The sequence below is a fragment of the Aphis gossypii genome, unplaced genomic scaffold, assembly GCF_020184175.1.
Source record: "Aphis gossypii isolate Hap1 unplaced genomic scaffold, ASM2018417v2 Contig00458, whole genome shotgun sequence".
Classification (NCBI taxonomy): Eukaryota; Metazoa; Arthropoda; class Insecta; order Hemiptera; family Aphididae; genus Aphis; species Aphis gossypii.
The window spans coordinates 232100-247093 of record NW_026083115.1 but is presented as its reverse complement, the minus strand read 5'-3'; the positions used below and the strand labels follow the sequence as shown (position 1 = coordinate 247093).

The following is a 14994-nucleotide window of genomic DNA, read 5'->3' as shown; positions in this document are numbered from 1 at the left end:
ACAAATAATACGATCTTTTACAGTATTTCTACTAACAGGCAAATCGTTAATACGTTTTATTATTTCATTTTTATTAGTAAAATCATGAAACAAAATGTTAGACGCCTTAACAAAAACTTCTTTTAAGTATTCTCCGTAAGAAAGTGGCTTACCATGCTGCGCAATGTAATGCGACACAGAAAAACTAGCGGCTGATAAATTATTATTTTGTTTGAACGCCACTTTAAATTTGTTTGATTGACTTCTAAAAAATTTTACTTTTTGAGAAATCAATTCTAATTTTTCTTCAGCCGATAGAGAAAATATATTATTATGAACTGTCTCGAAATGTCTTTTAACATTAAAACTACGGCTTATAACTGTTTCGTTACACAAGCAACATAGTACCTTATTATTGTTTTGAATTACACCAAAATCCACTGTCCACTGTTCGTGGAATAATCTCCCACTACCGCTTTTTTCTGGATTCAGTTTTAATTTTTTGAACATTTTTATTCTATAAATTTAGAATATAGTATTAATTATTTTATACGAATTTTTAATTTTTGAAAATAATAAAAATAAATAATATTCACCAATGTATTAAACTTCCAACAGTTAAACGTGAATTATTTTGAGAAAGCCAGAAGCAATATTGAATAGGTTGGTTAAAATAGTCGTCGTGTAAGGCATCCGAAACTATCTGTTGACGACTGTCGACCGTTCTGTTTTACCTACGTTTGTTACGTAAACGCGATAAACGAATTTATTGATAATCTAATCGTTTCGTTTACGAGCTTAGGAAATGGAAAGTACAGATTACAATATCTTACGATACATTCCAATAATAAGTTAAAAATAGTTTAAAATTATCAATAATTTTTTTGGAAAGTGAAATAAAAATTAAGAATTATATTTTAAATTGGCGTGTCACTCCGTGACACGCGTGACATAGGTTCGCCATCCCTGGTATAGAATCAAAAGAAAAAATGCAAAAGTCATAACATCCTAACTCTAATAATTAGTAATAGTTAACGTTAAACTTACATTAATTCGTCTTTTGGAAATTTAAATAGTTTACACTTCTTCGTTGTATACTTGAACGACTTTATACAACCTATCACAAGGCATACATAAACCATGATGATTATATTAATATAAATCGGACAAAATAATAAACTAAGAAATGTTCGGTATAAGCACAGAATGACACAATATAACAATAAAAGCACAATTTTCGGCAGAGAGTTGTTGTCTCTAGTCAATGAGTCAAACGACAAACAATAAAAAACGTTACAAATTGCGATAACAATAAAACGTGGTAAAAATCATGATAAATCAGTGCTACCAAAAATGCAAACGTTACAATTATATATTTTCTCAGATACTTGGCCCTACTGCGGACCTGCAGTCGTTGATTCTCTATAATCAGCTGGCCGCCTAGAAGTGTCCTACCCCTGGCTACACTAAAAGTGAAACGTATACAACGGCCGAGAGAACGCGCTGTCAGGTGTTTTCGCGATCCGCAAGCACGCGACGTATTAACCACGCTCACTACTAGTAGTCGGCGGCCGGCCGACAATTTTGTTTATTCGGGAGCGATATTTATTATTATCTGAACCTTCGTCTATGACGGATCGCGCGTTAATATACACGTAAATGGGAAAATGCAGCTGATATTTTTTTAATATCCGCGGGTACCTATACGATTTGTATTTAATACATTATTAGATATTAACTTCATAAAATATTTATAATACATTAAATAATACCTTATTTATAACAATAACCTAAGCTAATATCACCTATTTATAAATATTTAAATATTAGATTTGTAGTACTTACTTAGTTACTTAGTATTTACTGATTACTTATACTAGTTATACTACATAAATTATTATTAATTTATAAAACAAAATCAAGTTTTTTTAAGTGCTTAAGGCTTTTTTTATGGATTATTATATTGTAAAATGTATTATGTTCAATGAGAAAGGGTTAAAACTTAAACTTCTAACCTTTTCTTTTAAGCATTTGTAAAGTGAGAGTAAAATATTATTGTATTAGGTAGATTAAATTGGTACCTATATATATAAATTATATATATTATCATAAATCAACTATCAACTACGAGCTACTTATTATAAATAATTATCGTATTTTGTTATGTAGGTAAACTTTATTCATAATTTTGTATTATATGAAATATAATATAATATTATATTTTTTTTTTGTCGTCAATACATTTTTGTATGTGAATTGGTTCATGTATATCACTTTTTAATAATCTTTTCCCAAACTGAGGATCTACGATTTCTGGAAGCAAACATTCTCTGTAAAACCTAAAGACCATAAATTATAATTTATAAAATTACGATTATTATAAAATAATATATTTTTACTACATAATATAAAATAAAATCTTACAGTGTTAGTTTATTTTCCATTTCTGTCCGCCAAAACTTTTTATCGTAATTTATACATTCATATTGTATCCAGTTTGGTGTATAAACAAAAAAATAACAAATTTGTTTTTGACAAATTCTAAGTTGTCCCATGACCTGGTAGAAATAATAACTGTCCTTTTTTAGGGACATTTTTCCATTTACTAATTCTACATAAAGGAGCTAAAAATAGATGAATAATTATAGTTTATTACAATTATTTACCTCTGTATTTTTTAAAATTTAATATGCACCATGTCATTTATAAGTAAATTGCTACTAACTTGTTTATTGTCTATGGCTTCTTTTATATTGCTTGTATTTTTAAAAGCATAAGGACATTTAATTTCCACAAGAGCTTTATTTTCAATTACACCATCTAAAAAAAAAAAAGCGGGCAAGTGAGTACCGCTCTGCTGTACATTAGGTGCCTTATGGATCATTATTATATATTATAGGAGTGTTAAATTTGAATCCAATGATAGTTATCATTGTATACGAAAAACGATTCTGAACGAAGATGATTTGTCAGCCTAGGATATAATTTCTAGTGGTTGGTGAAAAAGGTGGTTTATATTTTAATGGCCTGAATACAACAAAATTTAAGTTCTTTTATAATAATTGTAAGCTAAACTTATGAAAAACCTTGTATTAAATTTTCAACTCTTAGCTACTTATACAAAAATTTTTATGAAATATACCTACAAAATAATTTGCAAGTATTCATAGTTTTGACGAATTTTTGTCAATTTTTGAACTTCAAATGCTAATAAAAAAAAAAATTGTGCCTATGTATTCTTATAATTTTTTAATCACTATAATAATAACTTATGAGGAACTTTGTATTAAATTTTCAAGTATTTTGATAGGGCCAAAAAAATTTTATCGACACTTCAAAAATATTTTTTTAGAAAAATTGAAAATTTCAGTTGTCTATAAATAGCTCAAAAAAATTCAAAATATTTTAAAATTTAAATCACGTAAAGAAAACGCGAATCTTAATAACTGGTAAAATTTTCAAGTATCTACGACTTATACTTTTTGAATAATAACAAATATCAAAAATCGTTTGAGGTTAAAAACTGTTTTTAACGCGGTTTTGTAAAAATTTAAATTTCAAACACTCATAAAAATTGGTTGTCTGAATCCGGTAGAGTTTTTTTTACAGATATTTGAAGAAAAATGTATGGAGAACCTTGTACCAAATTTTCAAAACTTAGTTATAAAAGAAAAAAATTTTATGATTTTTCAACTTCAAATTACTTGCAAATTTTCGCGTTTTCGACAGATTTCGTAAAAATTTGAACTAAAAACGCTTATAAAAAAAATTGTGACTAACGATTTTTATTTTTTTTAGCTACATTAAAAACAACTTATAAGGAACCTTGTATTAAATTTTCAAAACTTTTGGTCATCCAAAATTTTTTATCGACACTTTAAAAAAAAATTCTCAAAAAAATCGAAAATTTCAGTCGTCTATAAATAACTCAAAAAAAGTCAAAATTTTTTGAAAATTTAACTATATACGGATACCACTGACATTAACATTGGGTGAAAATTTCAAGTATTTTCAATGATTAGTTTTTGAATTACAACCATAAAAAAAAATCGATTTGGTCGAAAACTGGTTTTGCGTAAAAATTGCCGTTTTTCCGTCATTTTTTTTTTGTTTTTCTAGATTTTTTTGAAAACTGTTGGAAAATGTTAACTTTTTACCTGTATAATGCACCAAGGATATTCACTTTTACATCGGAAACCACCCCCATAGTTTGAAATTGGAGCATTATTTCGACTAGTTATGCTGTACACAGACACAAAAAAAAAAAAAAAAAAAAACACATCATTGTAAAATCAATACATTCATCACTTCGTTCAGAATCTAAAATGTAATAATAACAATAATTATTATTATTAATTGAATATATTTATAAAACAATACCCGGTGAAGCTCCAAGAAATGGTATTTCGTGATCCACAAAAATCCTCAAGAATCTATATTTTTTTTTAATATATTGGAAGCTAGTATTAGTGCTTCGGATTCAAACTTTTTCCCGTATTCCAATTGTTTAATATTTTGAAACTGTGTACCATACAGTGTTGGGAATTATCTAGATAAAATATTTTCAAATTAATCATCTAATAAAGTATCTAGATAATTATGTTACGATTTATCTAATGTTTAGCTTAGATAAAAATTGGGCTTATCTAGATAATTATTAATTTTATATTATAGTGTCCTTACAAAATTATAAAACCAATGTTACTAAATTTAAAATAAAATATAAATTATTTATAAAATTAGAAGAATATATTTCTGGTTATTATTGTCAACCACGATTAAAAATATACTTTAATAATATACTTTAATTATATCTTTAATCGTGTTATCAACCGGCGATATTACGATAATACGAGAACCCGTGTGCGGGCGTGCACTATACACATTATCTACAAGCAATAATGGGTATAATTAAAATAAAATATTAGGTATTGGTTTATTTACCAATTCATTTTCAAAATACACCAAAATTAAATTCGTCAATACCATATTTGATAATGTAAGAGTCAAACACTCTCTGATGGCCGATTATTGAAAATAATAAAGAATTAAAAATAGTTTAAATAATCATACACATTACATCTTAGTTCTTATTTTATGAGACATGAGTACATGACACTATCGGACTATCGCAGTGTCGCAGTGAGACTGAGACAGACCCGACGGTTGTATATGGCATAATATTATAATAATTGATACAAATAATAATAAAATAGAACAATACTATCCGTCACCAACGTCGGGTCGCATATTAACAAAACGTACATGATTTCGGCACTAGCTTAATTCTCATTGGTCGGTTTAAATCGACTTGTTTTCCTGCGCTAATAATTAACTGTTATCACAGTCTTATATCTGTTATCAAATAATATAATATGTATTCAATATTGTTGTTGTTTAATATTAAAATTATTAATTTAATTAGAATTAGAAATTGCACTAATTAGTATTCATTTAAAATGAATAACTATAAACATCTACCTTCGTCATTTATAAATGAGATAGTAACCTGTAAAAATGAGGTATATGAAATTAGGTCTAACATAAAAGATTTTGACTCGTGACAAAAATGGATAGAAGAATTTTCCGAAAAAACAAAAACAAGTTGGGTTGTTAGAAATACCATAAGAGAAGGTCAACGTTTTGTCTGCAAGTTAGTTAAATATGGTGGTAAATGTAACAATATATTTTTGATTTGATTTTCTAATACACCTATTTATCCTGAAAAGTGTAGGGAGATCAATGTTTTATGAATAAATGAGTTATTATGTGAGTAAAAATAACATTTGTTACAATGTAACATTTTATGTCTGGTTAGTTTTTCTAATACCATACATACCTATTAATCCGGATTGTTGATTGTTAATTTATCTAATATAATAATATGGTTTTTATGTAATTAAGTTAAATTCTTGTGTTATGTATATTTAAAGTATTTTTAATGGTACAAGAAATAGTCAACATAATTACACTTTAGTTGGTAGGTACCTATAACAATTTATTATATAATCATAAAATTCACAAAATAATTATTTATTTAATTTAAAAACTAAAAATATAAAATAAACGAATACCTAAATTAAAATTACATACCTGATTTACATTTTAATAAATAGATAATTGTCATTATAACACTTATTAGTGTGATTTATTAATGCGATTTTGCGTTTGGTTGATTTTTATTGATGTTTTGTTGTACATTTCTTTTTCGTTTAATTTTTTTTGTATTTTCATTGTTAGCAGGTCGTCCTACTACTAACCTACTACTGCCTCTAGTCACTCCAGGTCTTCGTCGACTTATCGATGTAGGTTGAACTCGTATCTTAGCTTTATCTGCATGACGAAGAGAAATCTGTTTTCCACAAGTGGACAAAAATGTTTCCCAAGAATTTTTGGTTTTGACATTACCAAGTTTTTTCAAAAATATTTTTAGAGATTCATTCGTGGATCCAAATTTGTGATTGTGGCGAGTCATCAAATCAATAACTTTTTGAAAGTCATGTTGTGCAGGGTTTAATACATTATTTGTTAGAAATTTGGTTGTTCATCATCTATAACAACCTGACTTGTTTTATTTGTATCCATTATTTCACAATTATTTTCTTTCATCTCTTCTTCAGCATTTAGTGAATAATAGAATGAAGATGATTGAGCTTTGTCTCCAAACGCTAAAACAGCCATATCATATCTACATTTTGCAGTAACTGGAGGTGCATTAGGTTGTTCTTTACTAAAAAAAAAATATACTGCAGCTTGGTGTTTGCAAAAGGTACCTAAATGACCTTGATAACAAGTGCAATACCCGAAAGTTGCATTTACTTCATAATTAATGGTTTTATCTTTTTCACTTGGTACTTTAAACATATTATTTTCCAATGCTTCAATCATTTCAATTGTTAAATAATTAACTTTTTTTTGTAATGATAATAAAAATAAACGTGATACATCGCAACGACTATTACAAAATTTTCTTATTCTACGAATATAATAATGCTCTATTACAGTACTCGTGAAATCCACTAACGAAACCACATTATACGCTTTATTTCTGGATAAAACTATATCTTTATATATCTTGACACATACTTCGCTGAAATTGTTAGTTTGGTGACCATGGGTTTTAATGTTTCTATAATATGAAATCCATATTTCCTTACGCTTCCAATATGAATTTATGTATTTAACCCAGTTAGAATACTTTGCTACATAAACATTATTAATGCTATCTATCGCATTTAAATAAGCGGCTTCAGCTATTTCTACATTCGATGCTGTTAATATTTTATTAAACAATGCATACAATATAGGGCGATCAAACTTTTCAATGTTATTTTCATTGGCCCATAACCACCTCCAAACAGATTGACACACATGAAAACGGCAGAGTAATTGCTTTGACTGTGGCCATACAGATTTCAATGCCTGTCTTTCTGCTTCACTGTCATCTGTTATAAATAATTTTGAAAACATTGACCACCAAACCAATTAGAACCAATATAAGTTTTAACTAATTCAAATCCAGTCTTATAATCATTCATTGACTGACCTTTGGTAATAATTACAGCTAATTGTACAGCACCAACAGCACACGGTGTAAGCATAAAAGTAATAGAATGATTATGTTGCATCACATGACGCTGTACTATCAGATAATACTATGTCCTTTGAATATGGCAAATTATGTGCACGTTGCATCAGTGGTGTACAATTAACAACAGCAAATGGTTCTTCATTAATTAAAACCTTTACTCCTTTTTCTTCATATGATGGTTTTTTGGACTCAAGTTTCTCCAATAAAAATATAAATATTATAATATGTATTTTTACTTAATGTACTAGTAACTAGTGGATAATTGTATATATTATGTACTAAATAATAATAAATAGGTACCTCTATTATGCCTTCCCCAATTCTTGGGCCTAAATTAAACCCTCTCCATACATTATGCCAATGCTGAACGGTTTGATATTTTGGGTTTAAAGATGCATCGGCAAGAACGTTTTCATCACCTTCTAACTCTAGCTTACCTTCATGAAATGTTATTGAGTCAGTTATTCCTAAATAATGATAAATAAATAAAACAAATTATACAGTTATGTAAAATTTGAAACTTTAAATTAAAAATAAAGTAATTTATTTTGTATAATCTAATACTTAACTAACCAAGTCCATCATTGAAATAAGTTTCAAATAACTGTCTTGTGTTAGGGATACTTCTTAAATTACTTAGCGCATCAGCTGTTTTTAGTGTATGAGAATGATTCATATCAATAGAAATTTCAGCAACTAAATTCTTCTAAATATTCAACAAACAATTAAAAAACAAAATGTATGTAAGCATTAATTATTCATATTCTTACAATAAATAATTCTTTATAATTATAATAATACTAATCTTCTTAATTATTTTCTTACTTTAATATATTTATCCTTTTTTTTAGTGTTTTCTGTACACTTTTTAACTTTTATGGTTATTTTTGCTGTACAGGATAAGTTTTATGATTTTCCTCTTTTATTTAGAACAGCATCAACTTTTTTAAAATTACTATGATGACATACATAATCTTTTCTGAAAATAAATTCATTTATGTAACATTACATTGTTATGTATGTATTTACCAACATGTTTAACTTACTTGCAAACAAAATATTGTAGCCAATACCAATCATTTGACAAAGAGGTAGTAGTAGGTTAATGGTAGGAAGACCAGCAACAAATGAAAATTCAAATATAATTATGCAAAAAAGAAATTTATAATAAAACAACAACAAAAATAAATTAAATACAAAATCACATAAACAAGTACTGCTAAAAGTACATAAATGATTATACACTACTTACCTATAACTTTTTAATTTAAAACCCATTTAATTATATTAGATAAATTAACACTCAACAATCCGTAAAAATAGGTATAGTATTAGAAAATCAAACCAGACATAAAATGTTACATTGTAACAAATGTTATTTTTACTCACATAATAACTCATTTATTCATAAAACATTGATCTCCCTACACTTTTCAGGATAAATAGGTGTATTAGAAAATCAAATCAAAAATATATTGTTACATTTACCACCATATTTAACTAACTTGCAGACAAAACGTTGACCTTCTCTTATGGTATTTCTAACAACCCAACTTGTTTTTGTTTTTTCGGAAAATTCTTCTATCCATTTTTGTCACGAGTCAAAATCTTTTATGTTAGACCTAATTTCATATACCTCATTTTTACAGGTTACTATCTCATTTATAAATGACGAAGGTAGATGTTTATAGTTATTCATTTTAAATGAATACTAATTAGTGCAATTTCTAATTCTAATTAAATTAATAATTTTAATATTAAACAACAACAATATTGAATACATATTATATTATTTGATAACAGATATAAGACTGTGATAACAGTTAATTATTAGCGCAGGAAAACAAGTCGATTTAAACCGACCAATGAGAATTAATATCTGCTCCAGTGTTGAAAATATACAATCATGAATCACCGGTGACTGAAGTACACACAGATGCTAGCGCAAAAGGTCTATCGGGCATGTTAATGCAGGGTGACACTGAGAAGTCACTACACTTAGTGTATGCGGTGAGCAAAAGAACAACTGAAGCGGAATCACATTATCACTCCAGTAGACTTGAATTATACGCGATTGTATGGACGTTAATTCGATTGAGGCCATATCTGCTTGGAATTAGATTCACAGTGGTGACTGATTGTCAGGCTTTAGTATACTTGAACACCAATAAGTCAGCAAAGCCACAGGTGGCTCGTTGGTTCGATCTATTACATGAATTTGAAATGAATATCAAGTACCGATCAGGTGAACTGTGAACAGATGGCTCACGTTGATGCATTGAGTCGTTTGGAAAGTACTACGGACAGTGCACAAGCAGTAGAAGTGTCATTGGATAACCGATCCTTGGTTATGACATTAATGACTTTGGAAGAACGTGTACGATACATGCAACAAGCTGATCCTGATACACGTCAATTAATCAACATATTGGAGAAGGGTGAAGGTGACCGAACTCCATATGAAAGGAATGCTGTAAATAAATTCAAGTTGTTGGATGGTGTATTGTATCGAGAATTAGAGGGGATAAGTCGTTTTGTGGTACCTAAGCCTCTGAGAAAGGGGATAGTGATAATGGCCCATGATATGGCGGGTCATAGGGTATTGGATCAGACATTAAAGAAAATTCAGGAACACTACTGGTTTTCAAAAATGCGTAGGTACGTACAGATGCATATTGGTGGATGTTTGGATTGTCTGGTCAACAAGAAGCCTGGAGGAAAACAACCAGGAGAGTTACATCCTATTCCCCCTGGAAAAAGACCATTTGCAGTTGTTCACTTGGATCATTTGGGACCTTTTGAAACCAGTTTAAAGAGCAATAGATTTCTATTAGTGTTAATAGATAACCTTACCAAATATGTATTGTTGTTTCCAGCAAAATCCACTCACAGTCAAGCAGCTATTAGAAGTTTACAGAAGTTTGTTGATCAATGGGGTGTGCCGGATCGTTTGATAACAGATAGAGGGACATGTTTTACTTCCAAGGCGTTCCAGGATTACTGTCAACATAATGGGATCAGGCACACTCTCAATTCGTCTCGACATCCGCAAGCAAATGGACAAGTGGAGAGGATCAATAGAACCTTATTGCCAAGCACAAGATCAAAAATTATGGGATCAGAAGTTGAGAGAAGTTGAACGTGACATAAACAACACGGAAAGTAAGACTACCAGATACACACCATTTGAGCTAATCCACGGATACCGTCCTCAGTTTCATTCAAATGTGCTGAGATTACTAGATGGTGTTGGTACACATCAGCTTTTGAATTCAGTAGAGTTACAGGTCAAGGCAAGAGATAACATTTTGAAAACTCAGTTATCAATGAAAGAAAGATATGATCAGAAAAGGAACAAATCAATTAGCTATGAAGTTGGAGAAATGGTGGCAATGCTGCGTGCACCTAACCCAGGGCAATCTACCAAGCTTCAGACCAAGTATCGGGGCCCATTACAAGTTATAGGGAAACTACCTGGAAACACATATCGAGTCGCTGAGATGGCAAGGGATGGTAAACACATTTATGCTACAACGGCTCATGTGTCTCAGTTGAAGACAGTTTCAATAATGAAAGAAGAGGAGCAGTTTGAGGAAAAAGGAAGTGGGTCATCAGCAGATGAAGATGAGGAGACTAACAAATCAAATGCTGACCTACCAAGGGTGGAAGAAACTGATAAACTCAAACGTCAAAGAAAACCACCAAAGTATTTAAAAGATTATGTTTAGTTAAGTCTATCCAAAGAACTGATTATTTAATTTTGTTAAAAAAAATATTAATTTAGTTAAGTCTATCCAAAGAACTGATTATTTAATTTTGTTAAAAAAAAATATTAATTTAATTAAGTTTGTTTTATATAATGACTTATCGAGGCCGATAAGCAAGGTCGGATGGCCGAGTGTTGGCTACCCTGTTTTTTGTAAAGGGTTTACCATTTAGTCGTGGTCACAGTCAGTCTCAGAGTACCGGTTGTGGGCTCTGTTTATTTTATAATGTTAATAAAACTGTTAATTGAATAAATGTGCAATTCGTTTAAACCTTTTAGTAACAGTTCTAAAATAAAATCACTTGAATAATTAACAACTATAATATCTTGGAATAAAATTGAAATTATTAAATCAGAAGTTACCTTAAAAAAATAAGACTCAATATATAAATTTAAAAAAAACTTTCTTGTTTAAAATAACTTTAACTTTTTGAATACTTACGTAATGTTTAACTTTAAATATATAGGTATATATAATATATAAAAAAATACAAAAAGCAATTATATAAATACAACTACCCATTTTATACAAATTTTATGCTTTTATAAATTACTAGCTGACCCGGCAAACGTTGTTTTGCCATATAAATAATTTCCTTGTAATTTCTAGTGTAGACAAAAAATAGCTTACTTATTGGAAGTATGTATGTATGTTAGAATGTGTATATTGTATGTATGTAAGAATGTGGTATATGCGTGAAATAAGCATGGAGCGCTGTGAACGATGAGGGAATATAAAAATAACAAAAGACAAACATTATTTTTAAGTTATTATAATTTATTCCGTAAAATGATATATCATTAATTAAACAACTACGACAGTAACACTATTAAACAATATCAATCTCTTAATGCTATAGCGTGAACAATATTTTTTGTTAGTCCATCATTAGCTAACACAAACAAACTGGATGGTTTACCCACTCGAGAGCATGCCACGTATAATTGTCCGTGTGAAAAACATGGTGTTCTCAAATCTAATCCACAAACAGACATCGTTTGACCTTGGGATTTGTTGATAGTCATTGCAAATGCCAATCTAATCGGAAACTGAATACATTTGGTAGGTATAATAGGAATCCGTGGTATGAGTATATTTTCACCTCTGCACTTGCCATTTAAAATCCTGGCTTCGATCACGTTTTTCATTAATTTTTGAATGACTAATCGCGTACCGTTGCACAACCGAGGCGGGTTCAAATTACGAAGCATGATAATTGGAGATCCAACCTTTAATTGTAAATTATGCAGTGGCATGCCTGGCAATTTGCAAATCCAGTGAGTTCAAAAACTCTGTAGGAAAGTTTACTGCTTCGCTGTCGTCGCAAACTGTATCAATAGATTTATATGATACCAAGTTCTCTGGCAACAACATCTGTTCGGTACTTCAAGGGTAAAGTGGACTGTATTAGGTTTAAAAACAATGATGGTAGGTGCTTGGTAGAATCGTATCAAAAATAATAAATAACACGATTTGTTATGATTCAAAAGAGCCGGGCTGCGGCCTACTATTTAACAAAATCAAAACAGAAAATAAAATAAATGTGGAGGGCACAATAGGTGCTGGCCAGCAAAAGGGTATTAAATTGATATTACGGCTAATATAATAAATAATAAATAATACACATATATATATATAAAAACCGTGACGGCGGCTGCAGTCCCGGGTGACGGTGATGGTAGACAGTGAGTAGTGGACAGGTGCCGGGAGAGGTGAACCATAGACAGGTGATGATAGACGGTAACGGTACTACGGTAAAGAGTGAACGGTAACTATGTGGTACGACTATCGGACGGTCGAACTCGGTACACTACTGTCGAACTCGAAGCAGTGACTGACTCGCTACACACCCGTACATATTACGGTAGATAGTACGGACGGCATCTTAACGCTTATCAAACAAGATCTGTATCTTCAGATTTATATTGTCAACGTCTACATTTTTTGCCGCTAAAATCGCTCTTTCTGCAAGTCACTCATGATTTATGTACTGTGTGTGTACATCGGGAAATATTTGTTCAATGAGAGTATCTTGCAATCAGCGATTGTGCCGAAATCGGTCGGTAATTTTTAGTTTATTTTTATAGTTTCATCTATAGCAACTTTTCCATCACCGATATCTAAGAGTTGTTTTGAAAATGTTTCAGCGGATGGATCTTGAAGCTTTTGAACGCGCATATTTATTTTTAGCTGTAATTTTTCAACATTACGCCACAATGGAGATGATTTTAAGCAAGCGTTGATCTCATCAGCGTATGTCGAACGTGGAATGACTGGAAGTGTTTGTCTGAAATCACCTGAAAGGACCAACAGAGTTCCGCCAAATAGTTAGTCACTGTTTTTAATATCTTTCAATGTCCTGTTCAACGCCTCAAGTGAATGTTGGTGTGCCATAGTACATTCATCCCAAATAATAATTTTACACCGTTTCGAATTTTTAATTTTTAACTCGTTAGAATCTGGATCCGTGCCGATGAGTAAGCCGATCAATAGTTCAGGTGGTGTTTCAATTTCAGGTAGTTGCACTTTTCCTGACGCGCAACACATCCCAACTGGCTCATTTTTGAATTTCAGAGCATGACAATGCGGACATTCCTTGTCCATAGCACCAATTACCACTTTTGAATGAGCATAATATTCAATATCGGGCTCATACCGGAATGCCAGACGCGGGAATGAATCAGATATAAATGCTCGATGTACCTGTTATCGTTGTTGGTTATTTGTTCTTCGTCTTTTGACTGTGAAGCGGCGTGATTGTCGTTGTTCTAATCTTCTGACTTCATGTCGTTCAGCTCGTGTATCTTCTGGCTCTTGATGCTATTGCGCCATTCTGACACGTGCATCAGTATTTTGTTGCTGGATTTGTTCTTCTGTTCTTTCTGATCTGTTATTTCGCAAGTTTCGAGCTTTACTTGTACTGCGGCTCAAATCAGCCCCTTTGTGTTTTCTTGGCATTGCTCACTGTACAAAACATCTAATATATAAAATTCTCGTGTCACAGTTTTCGTTGCCATACATATTGTTTATGCATAAAGTGTAGTAACGTTGACAATTGTACATAATGTATGTTTTGTACGGTGAGCAATGCCAATAAAACGCAAAGGGGCTGATTAAAAGGAAAAATTGAGGATTGTATGTATTTTTGTATGTTGTATCTATTATTTTTTTTTTTTTTTTATATATATAACCAATACCTTAGCAACCATTTATAAACAACAATTATTTCTACCGTAAATTATCAAAACACCCGTTTTAGCACTTCTATTATTTTTTTCTGGACAATCCTTATCACTTAGGGGTATGAAAAAAAGATGTTAGCCGATTCTCATACCTACTGAATATGCACAAAAAATTTCATCAAAATCGGTCAAGCCATTTCGGAGGAGTATGGCAACGAAAACCGTGACACTAGAATTTTATATATTAGATATTTTTCAAATAAAATTATCTATTTTACAATTAAATACAACTCCAGTCATATTAAGAAGGAACTTAGGTGGCAACCAATTTTTATCAGTTGGTGTATTTAGGCAACACCAGTTTGCCTCACCTATAGTGCGTTTCACAAAATTAGAGACTCGATAGTGGCGCGACCGGTGGCCAAAAATTTGAATTTCAGTGTCATCCAAACTTTCGACTTTCGTGGGAAATTTG

At 30.6% G+C, this 14994-nt stretch overlaps 1 protein-coding gene, 1 long non-coding RNA gene and 1 pseudogene across 2 annotated transcripts; all 3 read right to left on the bottom strand.

Moving 5' to 3' along the window:
* Positions 1 to 2209: 2209 nt before the first annotated feature.
* Positions 2210 to 4524, bottom strand: LOC126554256 (uncharacterized). Its single transcript, XR_007606636.1, has 4 exons — positions 4360 to 4524; positions 2705 to 2799; positions 2404 to 2603; positions 2210 to 2318 (listed from the first exon to the last, which is right to left on the bottom strand). It is a non-coding gene; the product is annotated as an uncharacterized LOC126554256 (long non-coding RNA).
* A 1606-nt stretch (positions 4525 to 6130) lies between these two features.
* On the bottom strand, positions 6131 to 8549 carry LOC126554255 (uncharacterized; annotated as a pseudogene).
* Positions 8550 to 12176: 3627 nt separating this feature from the next.
* LOC126554274 (ATP-dependent DNA helicase pif1-like) lies at positions 12177 to 12593 on the bottom strand. Its single transcript, XM_050209363.1, has one exon. The coding sequence runs from the start codon at positions 12591 to 12593 to the stop codon at positions 12177 to 12179; it is 417 nt and encodes a 138-aa protein (XP_050065320.1).
* Positions 12594 to 14994: the final 2401 nt, after the last annotated feature.